Genomic DNA, 12,895 nt, shown 5'->3' on the forward strand with positions numbered 1-12,895 from the left:
TTAGGGCCTCTTCTTCTCTCTTTTCAGGAGTTTATGCCATTACTATAGTATATCCCATTACCATGGTATCCATATGATTGATTGAAAAAAAAAAAGTCTTTTTAAAAGATTTTGGATGATAGGAATGGAACAATTACATTTTGCCTAGCAAACTGATACAGTATCATCCATGTTTCATTTCTGAAAATGTGTGTTGTGACCACAGAAGGCAGAATAAAATTTTAAAACCTACAAGTAAATCTTTAGTTAGATGTTGCTGGCAAAGCACCAAGACCTTCATCCTGAATATTACGAAAGACTGTTGTCCTTGGGAGTTGGGGAGGAAAAAAAAAATTGTGTGTCCGTTATTACTTACCTAAAGGTCTTTACAGGTGGACTAACCAGTTTAACTGTAACCATTAATATTACAAATATGATTCTATCTATTAATAAAATTTGCCACTAAAATTATAATCCTTAATTTAACTTTTTCCAAGACAATGAATGATCCTGATTCTCAATTTTCTTGCTTGCTGCTCATATTGCAGTAGCATCCAAATCAAGTTGCTCACTGAAATTCATGCTTAGAACACATGCCCTGTTGCCCTAACCTGCTGCAGTCCTGATATTGAATTACCTGCTTTCATATGTAGAATGTCTCTGACTGAATTTGGTGTGCCTTGGAAAAGACTCTCTAAAAGGCTCAATTCCTGCACACATGCATAAGGATAGAAACATGCATACACATAAGAGAACAAAGTTTGCAATTAAAGTTGGGTTTCTAGGATAAAGGGTAATCAAAAGGGAGGTTTTCCTGATTATGCTATGCCAAATTTTGTTATAAGCTTCAGTGTTAGAGCTTTGCAAGAACATGTTATCAGGTTATTGTTATTTTGAGACCTATTTCAAGTTATGTGTAACATGAGAAGTACTGTTTTTCCATTTTGCATTCAGCCCATTGCATGGATTTAAGTTTAGGACAAACTTTAATTAAAATGCTCAAAAATGATTTTTTTTTGTCAGTTTGTTCTGCCATATCTTATCTGTGACTTGTGGGCCTCAAACTCCACTGTGGATTGGTTCTGAAGCAAAGCTAGACAACCATGTAACCATACTAGCTATAACTTATTAGAAACGTAGTTGTCATCTTTGTTTGCATTCATTTTTATTTACGTTTCTGTCTTACTAATGCTACCTTGTGTAGATGGTGCAAAAAAATGCAGAAATGCATTTTGTTTGAAAGTTAGCTTCCTTTTTCTTTAACATTTAACCCTAATTTCTCTAATGTGTTCTTTTTTTTTTATTTTCCCATTAGAGTGACCTCAGTTCTGTGGTAATTTTTATTTATTTTTTTATAAATATGTATGCTTTTTAAATTGCCTATCTGTCTCTCTGCTTGTTGACATTCTTTTAAAACATAATGGAAAAGCAATGTTTGTTCTGCATATCTTGAACTGATATTTTCTCATCTTTGTAGCTGCAGCTAATAATTTAGATGGTTAGCTCTTTCTTTAATACCCATTGTTGAAACTGAAAGTTGATTATTACAGACTCTTGCCTGTAAAATACCTCATAAAAATTTGACGCAATTCTTTATTTGAAAATAGGAGTTAATCCCTTCTAAACTCTTCCCAATTCTGACCCATAGAAATGCAGGGTTTACTACAGCACTGCTTGTGCCAGCTGTGACAGAAGGTTTTGCACCTCATTGGTGGAGACAGTGGGTCTGAGAAGAGAGAGCAGCAGCTGGATGTTTTTCCTTCCTTTTGCTGGCTGGAAATGCACTTTCCGACTTCTAACAGCATGTAGCAGTTGATGAGTTAGTATGATACTTCTGCAGTCTGATTTCACTTTAAAGGGTGTGCCTTCTGTTAAAACAAACTGCATTCCTCTGGAGTACTCGAGGATTATTTTTAAAAATCCTCCATGTGATATTAAGCCATTTTAGGAATAACACAAAACTAACTTGCTTTTTCATTATGCTGCTTGTTTTTTCTTTTTCCTTTCAAATTAGCTTTTTCTAAATTTCTGGCTATGGTTGCTGCATTGAAAACAACTAAAACTTGGGTAAATGGACACCTTGCACAATGGATTTATGGGATACCAACAGGATCAGTTTAAGGGACAGTCAAGTAGTAATAGTAATGATTACTGAGAGCTGTAGGTTTGGGTTGTTTCCAGCTGCTTCTGGAAGTGTGAAGTCTGTACGCAACCCATGAAGCTTGCAGTTTTCATTACTATATGTATGCTATCATCTTGTTTGTGTTGAACATGTTTGTGAAGCACAACAAATGGTTCCAGTACTATTCTATATTTCTAACACAATGCCTTTTGAGCCTAAAAACATTTTGACTATTTGTTCCACTTTTATAATTTACAAGTAAGACTCCTTTTGTATAATGAAGTAATTTATTTACACTGATTAAACAAAACTGTAAGCTTCCTTCCACCTTTCCCATAATTAAAAAAAAAATATTTATCATAACAAAATACCTAAATGGATTCATGCTTATTTTCTGTTCTATAAAATTTCAGTTGAAAGGGACCTAATCTAGTCCAGCTGCTCAAATCAGTAATTTTCTTGTAAATACAGATATGGCAAACCTGCCACCCCCTCTTTCCCTGCCCCCTGGCTTTTTTTTAGTTGGCACATCTTTGACGTTTTTCGCTTCTCTAGCAGACTGACCCTTCTGTAAATACTCCATCCTGAGATTTTAGAGCTGTAAAATGATATGGCGTTCTACAGAAGCAGTGAGGCAAAACCACCTCTAGCTTCATGTTTTTTTCAGGTTCTGAAGTTTAACAGTTTGTAGCTTTCATTCCTATATTATAGTTGGTCCTTGCATACAATCTTCAGGCATTTGCTTCATGTAGGAGGTATGTGTTAAGAAGATGTTTCGAAGGTAAAGCACTAGTTAAATCATTGGCTGCATATAATATTGGTAACCCCTGGCATGATGCAGCTGAGTGAGACAGGAGGCTGGTTTTTGCTTTTTAGCCAGTACATTAATGTTTCATAATAATCTCAGAGCATGTACCTGAACTATTTTACTTCAATTAAAAAAACCCACACAGTTAAAAATTTTATTTTTATTCAGCTTGATGCACTAGTAAATGGGCACAGCATGTCATTGTGCACTGCAGTTCCTTACCATTTATTCTATTCTTTTTTTTCCCCATTTTTAATAATTTGGATTAAAACTTGAGTTGCTATTGAGTTGATGAAAGTCTTGGGAAGTGGTGATCTGATGCATTACAAATATGCAATACCTAGCACATAGCAAAACTATCCCACATCCATTGTTCAGCAAGATACTTGTTGACTAACACTTTTGCTCCTGTTGTTACTGGGATTAAGGTTTTTTCTTGCATTAATTAATTTGATTTACAGGCATGTACTAAACGTGACTTTTTTAAACAATAGGACTGTCTACTGTTTTTAACAACACTAATCATATTTTCATGAACTTTTGGTTTTTTTTCAGACAGATGAAGTGTTTTTGGAAGCTCAGATTCAGAATATCACTACCTCTCCAATGTTTATGGAGAAGGTTTCTTTAGAGCCATCTATGATGTACAGTGTTGCAGAACTGAACACAGTTGACACAGCCGGTGAAAGGTATGTTCAGATTTAGTATCTTTGACTACAAAACTCTTTGTGTTACCATTTCATAAGATACATGCATGACAGTTTTGTGTATAGTCTGTAATGGAGGGATTGCACTTTTTTGTTTTGTTAAAAAGTTCAAATTCCTATTATGTGTATTCAGTTGGAAAAGCTGATGCAGTTTTCTTTTTATAAAAACTATTCTTAAAACTTTTTAATTCTATGCAGTAGAGAAATACCCAACTTAATTCTCAAATAATTTATAACATTTATACCATGGATGACATGGTAAGACGAAAATACACTTCTTCAGTATCTCTTCTATAAAACTTAGCCCACATCCCATTCTGCCTTAGTCTGTGTATACATAGATTTACAGGATTCATCTGAATTGTTCTTGCTTCCTTCTAGCTGATAACTGTTTTCAGTTGTTCTAATCAAGATCTAGGAAGGCAGCATGCAAAGTTAATCAGTGAAATCTGAGATCTTTGTAGAGTCTTAGAATATTGAAATTTGTCACACTGAAGTAAATTAAATATCATTCAGTCTCAACTGGTAATACCACAAATACCACAAGAGTTGTGTACCAAATAGCAAAAGTGAAATTACCATCATTGTAATTTAAACACTAAGATACCACATAATAAATTACAGTGTAGCAAAGTGGATTTCCAGATCACTTCTCTCTGGCTCAGGTGAATTGGTATTGGGAGTTTTGTTTGTTTGTTTGTTTGTTTTTCCCATCAGTCCTTGATGCTACATAAATTCTAGAATTTTTTTCTGTGGCGAAGATGTAAGAATATTCTGTGTGTTTTGCCAGGAATAAAATGCATATGGAGTAAGACTGCTGAGGGATGGGGAAAAAATGGTTCTTAGTTCTTCTTACAAATAACTGTTTAAACTAAGACCCAATGTTTTTTCTTTCAGTGAGTCTACTTTCGGCTCAAGGACTTATTTGCAACCTATGGATACACGTCAGTACTTATACTGCCTAAAACCAAAGCAGGAATTTGCAGAGAAAGCTGGAGTAATAAAAGGTGTAACAGTGATTGGCAAATTAGACATTGTATGGAAAACTAATCTGGGTGAACGAGGAAGGCTGCAAACCAGCCAGCTCCAAAGAATGGTGAGTTTAACTTAAGCATCAATTTAACTCATTTGGAATTCACATATGTTAATACAAATTTGAGAAAGATAACACATTTTGTCATTAAGTTGTGGCAAAAGCACTATTGTGAGGGACTGTATCTGAACAAAACCATTCTTGTGCCTTTTGGTCATGTGGATGGCAGCATTTTTTATTTTATTGAGGACTCGTTTTCTAGCACATAACATGCCTTTTTTCACAGTACTGAACAGCATAACTCAATGGATTGTTCACTGGAATGGCACAATTCCAAATTCCAATCCAAAATCAAGTAACCTATGTAGCAAAATACATTGGTTAGAATAGATTTAAGTTACTGAATACTATTTGACTACAAACTGAAAAGCACTGACAAAAGAACTCTTTAATTACGCCAACTATTGACACAGAGGTCTGCTTCCTAGTTCATAGATACTTTAGCTTCGAGTAACAGTTGTTATGTATAGAATAACTTTCATGTCCAGTTTTGATTGAATTTATTATGTTCTGTTTGATGTGGAAATTGTTAGTGAATTTGAAGTTGTTATTACTAGCTGCTTTGTCAGCTACATAGCCTGCCTACTCCGGTGCCTAAACTTGACTTGCATCTTTTTAATTAAGAATGTACAAGACAGAAGTAAAACAGTTTTAACAACTGAATCTTAGTGAAGTTTACGAAGCTTGTAACTGGGTTTCTGCCTCTTTGTCTCATGCTCACACCTGTCTTCTAGTAAGTGGAGAAATCCCATCGTCTTGGAACTGGGCAAGCCAACTTGGATCCTGTAAATTCACAGAGAGCTCACTAAAATTTGTCTGGTTTTAATTGAAGTGTTAAGTATCTATGTAACTCCCTCAAACTAGATACTGTCCATTTTCCTAAACTTAGTTACTCCTGTTACTTTGAACTTTGTTGCTTGTGTTCTAACTAATAAACTGTCTCATTTTCAATTGACCCTTCCTCTCATTTCTCTTCTGCCCCCCAGTCTATATTATCTCTGCATCCCTTCTTGTTGAACCATTGAGAATGGCACATGAAACACTCCTCTGCTAGTTTTAGTCATCCATCATTATTTTGTGCTAGTGTTTAACAGAGAAACGTGAGCTATTTTGTGTGCTTTGAGCAGCATCTCTCTTTGGAAAAGCAGCAGTTCCTGGGTGTTTTCTCCCTTCCCTCTCATCTTCTCATCTTTTATGGGATATCAGATTATTTTATTTCTAGGATCCTTTCACCTTCCAACCTTTTTCTCTTAATCCATTTAATATCCCTGTAACTATTGTTTCCCCTGCAGACTTAGAATTTTACATGTACTGTGCCCCTCTGTCATTGTTTTGGTTCAGATCAGGAATGCACAATATAAGCAAGTATCCTGGATCATCCCCACATACTGTAAAATTTGGGTGTGTTTTGTGGTCTTGGAATTTACAACTACATTGTTTATGCGTGACATTGAACCAGATAGATGCACGTCCACAGGATACCACGGCTGCTCCACTTGCTCACAGCTGTTCAATCCAGAACTAGAGTAGAATGATCCCAAAGTTAAAGAACAGTGTTCTGGAGTAGCACAAGCAAAGAAATCTCTCATTGATTCCATGCTTTGAGCAATTACCTCATTTTCAGACTAAAAGTATGTTTGTCTTTTTATGTTAACTGTAAGGCCTTTACCTCTAGCCATCGGTTCTTGCAGGCACCTCATTGTTAAGGCCAACAGGTAGGAATGTACTGGTTTAGGCTTTCCCATCTGTTCTGATCCTATCTTGCTTTGGTCAATTGCTGCTAAGTTTATTCCACAAAATACTATTTTTATTGTTGTTTTCCTTAGTACATCTCTCTTAAGAGTGGAGTCTAATGTTACGGAAAACTACATTGTTTAGGGATCTGGATGTAATTTTTTCCAGCAGATTTCCTCCTGTCACCTAATACAGTTGAAAGTGTGTGCCTTTTTCCAGTGCTGGATAATTACTTTTCTTTCTTGAAGGGTTCCAAACTTAGGTTGCTTGACTAGTAGCTGCCTGGCTTGGGCTTTTGGCTCACTTGCTTCTGCTTGCTACTGTTTTCTGATGTGCTTTTTATGCAAATAGGCTGAGGTACTTGTGCATATTAATATTATCTCATTTATTCAGTAAACTCTTATCTCAACCCAGACTTTTTTTGTGTGTCACTTTCCCTTCACTTTGGTGTTGTAGGAAGAAAGCTGTGTTAAACTAGCACAAGGTCTTAGAATAAAATTGGTGTTCTTGGAAACTGCATGTGGGTATTCAAACTTTAAAGATAAGAACTACATGAAAAACTTAGTAGTAAAGATAATCCTTCTCTGAATTATCAACCTATAAATAAAGTGGTCATCAGTAACGGATGGAGCACTGCTGTGATTTGGGTACAAATCTTCTACAGAGTCAATCTTCTTTCTGTAGATTCCTCTTACTCCATAAGCTTGTTGCTGTAAATAAAAACTTGAGTGGTAAAATCTTCAGGTTTACTATCCAGCATCTGAGAATATACATTCTCGTACCTTTTCAGGCTCCTGGTTATGGCGATGTAAGGCTTTCTTTGGAGACAATACCAGACACTGTAAATTTGGAAGAACCTTTTGACATTACATGTAAAATAACAAATTGCAGGTAATGATGTTATGTGATTCTTGTGCTTTTTCCTGAGTGGGTAAGTTGTGGCTTTGTTTTATATTTCAATAATTTCTCCTGAAACCACTCAAAGCTGGTCTTTACTATGAGTTGTAACAACATGAAATTTATTGAAACACACCTTTTGTATTACCATAATTTTGAACAAACAAACAAACAAAAAAACCCCAAACCCGAAACACCCGAAAGAAACAAAGAGAAAACCAAAAATATCCTGCCTTCCATCACAATCTGTTAGTAGTATTTGAACTAAGAGATTGCAAAAAATCTGTAGTGGAATTCCATGGAACTGCCTCTAGAATGCCTGCTAACCATGGTTACCATAGCCTTTTGTATGTCTTTATACATGGTTTGTCTTGGTTTGGGTTTACACTGTGATCTTCTAGTAGCCTTTTACAAAAAGGCTGTAAGAATGACATTTAAATAAATTCTAAATATAAGTTGAAACCAGGGACTAAAGCTTATGTATCTGGACTGCAGGTACTTCTCATAAAAATCTCATATTCCATCTAAAACACGAGTGGTATTCTGCTACTCAGTTCTGCTAAAGGCACAACAGCATGCTTGTGTTGGAGCAAGCTATATGCAACTGAAATACTGGGCATCACAGTAATTCTTGCTTGCTGCCTTGTAGTTATTTATAAGTACTTTAATTAATAGTAACCTGAATAATGAAGTGATCAAGATTCTACATGTCTGCAGTCCTTCAATGCTTAAAAAAAGCCCACAGGTTTATTCTTGTTTTTCAATTTTCTCCAGCAGTGAAAGGACTATGGATCTGGTTTTAGAAATGTGCAATACTAATTCCATCCACTGGTGTGGAGTTTCAGGAAGGCAACTTGGAAAGCTGCACCCGAGTTCATCCCTCCATCTTGCACTTACGTTGTTGTCCTCAGTACAAGGATTGCAAGTAAGTCTTTCCTAGCATAGCTTTGTTATAAAATAGCTGTTTCATAAGCTCAGTCGGTGTTTCTACTACCTCTTGTAACATTGTATTTCCCCTTTCTATTCTAGAGTGTCTCTGGCTTAAGACTTACAGACACGTTTCTGAAGAGAACATACGAATATGATGACATTGCACAAGTCTGTGTAGTTTCTTCAGAAGTCTAACAAAGCTGAAGAAAAACATTCTGTATTTCTGCTGGGCTTTTATTTTTGTTTAGGACCAATTTCATGATGGTTTAGCACCCAAATCATATTAAATGAGTACAAACAGAACCCAACCCCCTATGTAGCTATAAACATAATTATGCTTATTTAATTTCTCTGACAATTTTTTAATGTTTTAAAAACTCTTTTAAAACATGCATACATTTTATTTCCTGAAAATAGAGCCTCTGAAAAAAGCATAGCTCTAGCAAATTACATGGCATTAACATCACCTGAGGGTGAGATTGATAGGAAATTGTAGCATTTTGTACTGAAATAGTTTAAAAATAACAAAAACAGTTTTAAAATTGTGGTTTTGACAAAACTGCCTCAGTTTGAAGGAACAGACCTTTTACAGACAAGTTCCTGGAATCCAAACCTCCTAACAAGTACCTTGTAGTACCTGGTGTGGCAATGTGTTTGTGTGGTATATGCACAGACAAAGGAATTATATACCGTGATATGGGAATTGGATGAGAAAGTACAGCTGGCACTGTTGAGGCATTGACAGGTAGGAAGGGGAGCATCAGCCAAAGATGTGTTCTGGTTGTGGCTTAGACTTCGGAAAGCAAATCTGACCCAGCAATATAGGGCATGCTGTGAACAAGCACGTAACTTCCCAAGTAATAGGAAACTGAAAAATAAAATAGCAGAGCTAAGGCTTTTTTTTTTTAATTGTTAAACTAAGGCAGTGCAAATTATTCTTCCCATCTCAGAGGCATTTAATGAGATTTTTAGGAAAATGAGGAGAAAAACCCTCATGGCTGCCCTACTTTGAATTTTCCAAAGCATAAATGCAATAAGGGAATTCAGGACTTGGTTAAGCACTGGCATGTACTTTTCCCTTACTTCATTTTGACAAAAGAGAGAAATATTTTGGGCTGAAATTATCTAAGTCACCTAAAGGTAGCCATTTAATACAGAAAACAGACTGGCTCTCCTAGTTTCATATATGTTAAAGATTTTACTCAGTGGCTTGTCGTGTTTCTCAGCTACCATGATGGCACTTGGCAACCTTAGTTTTGACCATATTTTACCAAAGATTTCCCTGTGTAGAATAAAATTCTGAACTACTGGACAAACTTAGGATCAATTTACTAAATTGATGGAATGAGTCCATATTGGGAAAAATTCAAACTATATCCTCCACATCTAATAAAATGCAGATTACATTGGTTATAAACCCAGTATAATCAGGTATTTTAAAGAATGCGATTCACCTGTTACTCTAGATACATGAACAGTGAACAGTAAAACCACAACCATCCAGTCAAAAAATGTAAATAACTTTATTTATAATCTATTTTCAACTTAAATTGACACAAGTTGAACAAGACATAACCATACGGTGATAAGAGGCGGGAGAGGTACAGAAATGGTAGGCAAGTTGCATTTTACCAGTATGACATTCTGCAGCCCTTGGAACAGCATATGAATCCAAAGCTGCAGACCTAGCGCTTTCTCAGTATGCATGACTGATTTTACTCTGTACTTGTTACAAAACCAAATCTGTAACTGAAACAATTTCTAAACTGAGTATTTCATTAGGTGTCTTTATGATCAGGCATAGTCACAAGAGTATACTTCCATGCAAGCGTGTTACAGTTTACAATTTGAGTACAAAACCTTTTCTTCTCTAATAATTATCACACTTATCTACGGATGGAATAGTAATGATATAAATCCAGTTTGGTATTAAATGCGTATTTTCTGAGTTGAATGATAAACTGCAACTGACCTTAAAACAGTATTTCTAGGGATTGTAGTTCACCACTTCATCTAGCAGGATGAAAAATCTTAGTGCAAAATAAAGTGCAGTTATTACACAGGAAAAGATTCCTTCCCCACCCTGTGATTAAGACACATTGCATGACTCTAAAACAATCTAGTCTATTCTGGGCAAAATAGACTTCAAGCATAAATGAACCTTCTGTTCCTGGTTTCAATGGCAAAGCATGTAATGACAGCTCCTCTTACTGGTTTTGCTGTTTTAATTTAGGCTATAAAGCCCCTTCTATTAATATACAGGAAACGAAGATTGTTTACAAGTATTGTGCCAGTTGTAGCACATTCCTTCCTATGTAGCATATAATTAGCTAGTAGCTACATAACTAGGTAGTTAGCCAATGCCATCAATGTTTTAGTAAATATTCTGTAAACCCTGTATGTGACAACATTGTAGTGTGTGAAATGAAAGTTATGACTGTAATTTCAAGAGTAGTTTTCAAATAACTAACCAATGCTTAATTCCCTTTCAAACTGGGAACAGCTCTCCCATGAATCCAGTAAGCTGTAGGTCTTGTACATGACAGTACAACTTCTACAGCCAGTCTTTGTATCACACTTCTTAGTTCCTAAGGAATTTTCAAGAGGTTCTTGACATTCTTTCTGTCTTAAAGTAGAAAGGTGAGTGAGAGAGATCCTGCACTGCTGTCCAGATCACTCTGGATTTATTGGTTCCCGTTGTCAAAATTACTAAAACTCATTTTGAGCAGTTGGACATAGGAAGAAAGAACGAAAAGGAGCTGGTGCAGTTCAACAGAAGATATGCTAGGAGTAATGCTTCTCTCCTGACACAACATGCTACTCCAAGCAATGTTTGTACAGTAGTTGCAGCCTGCCTACAGCCCTATAGGTATTTCTTCTAAATGGTATCTTGTCCTGTTAAGTGCAACAGAACTTAAGCAGCAGTTTCCCTTCAGTTGGTTATATTCAGGATCTGAACTACCTCTGAAAAAGGATCCTGTTAGGAATTTTATTTTTTGTCATCAGATGTTAAGTCAGCAGTTGCTACTTGGAAATGCATTTTAATGTAAAAAGTATCTCTATACAGCCTCAAAGAGAGAGCTACACAAACTTAATATATAGAACTTCAAAAGCATTTTAATGCTGCATACAGGAATTGAATAAAATACAAAATGTCTTCAAGTTGTTTAAGTTGCTCTATTAAGCTCTAGCTCTTTATTCAAGAGATGGTATTACGGATTTCCTATTTTTGTTTTCTGTAATCCTTTTCATTTATCCTTGGACTAGCTGCATTCCCCCCTGTTTTAGCAGGGGATGACTCATATCATAAATGTACAACTGGCATTTGTGACTTAAACCCAAATTTTGCATTTGCTGCTGCTTGAGGTGCTCTTTTTTGACCACAAGATGAATCGGGTATGTCTGAGGTTCAGGAGTTTGTGTGTTTTTCTCCACTTGGGAGTTTATCGTTCCTCTTCCACATACCTTCTTCAGCCTTACTGGTCAGCAGTGATCACTTTGTCTTAGGAATCAAACAGGATCCTCAAATTAGTTTTGATACACAAAGAGAAAAGTGGGAATGTTGAGAACCTCCCTGGAGTAAAAACAAGCGTACCTTGTACCAGAGAGTAGTGTGAACAGTAAGCAGCATTTAAAAAGTTAACAAAAAAACCAGAACAATGGTCTCTGAAAAAGTAAGATTTAACTGGGAAGGAACATCCAGGGTAGGAACAGAAGTACTATAGTGGAAAAATATTTAGCTTAGCCATATAACCATGACTTAAAGTAGGTGTCATGAAACTGGGAAAAAAAGAAATCATTAAGTTGTTTGAGCCAACAATTTAATGCACAAGAATAGAAAAAGAATCCTTTCTAAGAAAGCTTTTTTTGGATAAATTTTCAATACTAGTTATTTGTACAGTCACAGGATCAGTTTTACCTTATTACAGTTAAGAATTTAAGCTTATGTTAAATACTGCATACATACAGAATGTAATACAGTTTGCCATGCCTAAGAAAGTAGTGACATAATGCTGACCTCCAGGGCTACCTCATGATTTGAGGGTATACATGGCAGTAGAAAGGCCTAAAACTTCTTTTAATATTCTTTCCCTTCCCAAGACAAAAGTTTTGTTTTGGTTCTGTACGTTATCCTATTCAGGATTAGTGTCTTTCTTTATGATTTGTGGTACTTCTTCATATGAAATCATCTCTCTCCCTCCTGGCCCAGTGAAGTTGAAATATATTTCATGTTACTAATGATGGCCCCTCCATAGACTTAAAGAAACAGACTTTTCAAGCACTGGTTCTAAGTACACTCTGTATTCCCAACGCTGGTTTACACTCGTTTAAAAAGGGCACATCAGATGGGCCTACTGTTTCAGTATTTGTCAGGGAGTAGTACAGCCATACTGATTTGCACCACAAGAATAAAATGCCTTTTATACTAGCATTTTAGAATTAAGCTGTTATGGAAGATTAGACCATTATAAAACTTATCCCCATTCAACAGCCCTGGAGATCAATCTAATGCACTTACAGAAAATGACTTGTACTTAGGGATTTTAATAAACCACCTATTTAGTGTATTAATTTTTAGAAGAGTAACTATACATAAACAGCATATTTCAAGTTATGTGCAATAG

General features: G+C 35.8%; 1 protein-coding gene across 1 annotated transcript in view; it reads left to right on the plus strand.

Annotated features, from left to right (window-relative positions):
- LOC128979337 (trafficking protein particle complex subunit 13-like) overlaps positions 1 to 8,465 on the plus strand; it is a 12,758-nt gene extending 4,293 nt beyond the window's left edge. Inside the window, exons 2-7 of the mRNA XM_054397554.1 lie at positions 1,295 to 1,312; positions 3,465 to 3,598; positions 4,514 to 4,712; positions 7,234 to 7,334; positions 8,118 to 8,265; positions 8,370 to 8,465. Of these exons, the coding sequence (XP_054253529.1) occupies positions 1,295 to 1,312; positions 3,465 to 3,598; positions 4,514 to 4,712; positions 7,234 to 7,334; positions 8,118 to 8,265; positions 8,370 to 8,465 (696 nt within the window). The remainder of the gene's footprint in view (positions 1 to 1,294; positions 1,313 to 3,464; positions 3,599 to 4,513; positions 4,713 to 7,233; positions 7,335 to 8,117; positions 8,266 to 8,369) is intronic.
- Positions 8,466 to 12,895: the final 4,430 nt, after the last annotated feature.

Source organism: Indicator indicator, chromosome Z (assembly GCF_027791375.1).
Source record: "Indicator indicator isolate 239-I01 chromosome Z, UM_Iind_1.1, whole genome shotgun sequence".
NCBI classification, from domain to species: domain Eukaryota; kingdom Metazoa; phylum Chordata; class Aves; order Piciformes; family Indicatoridae; genus Indicator; species Indicator indicator.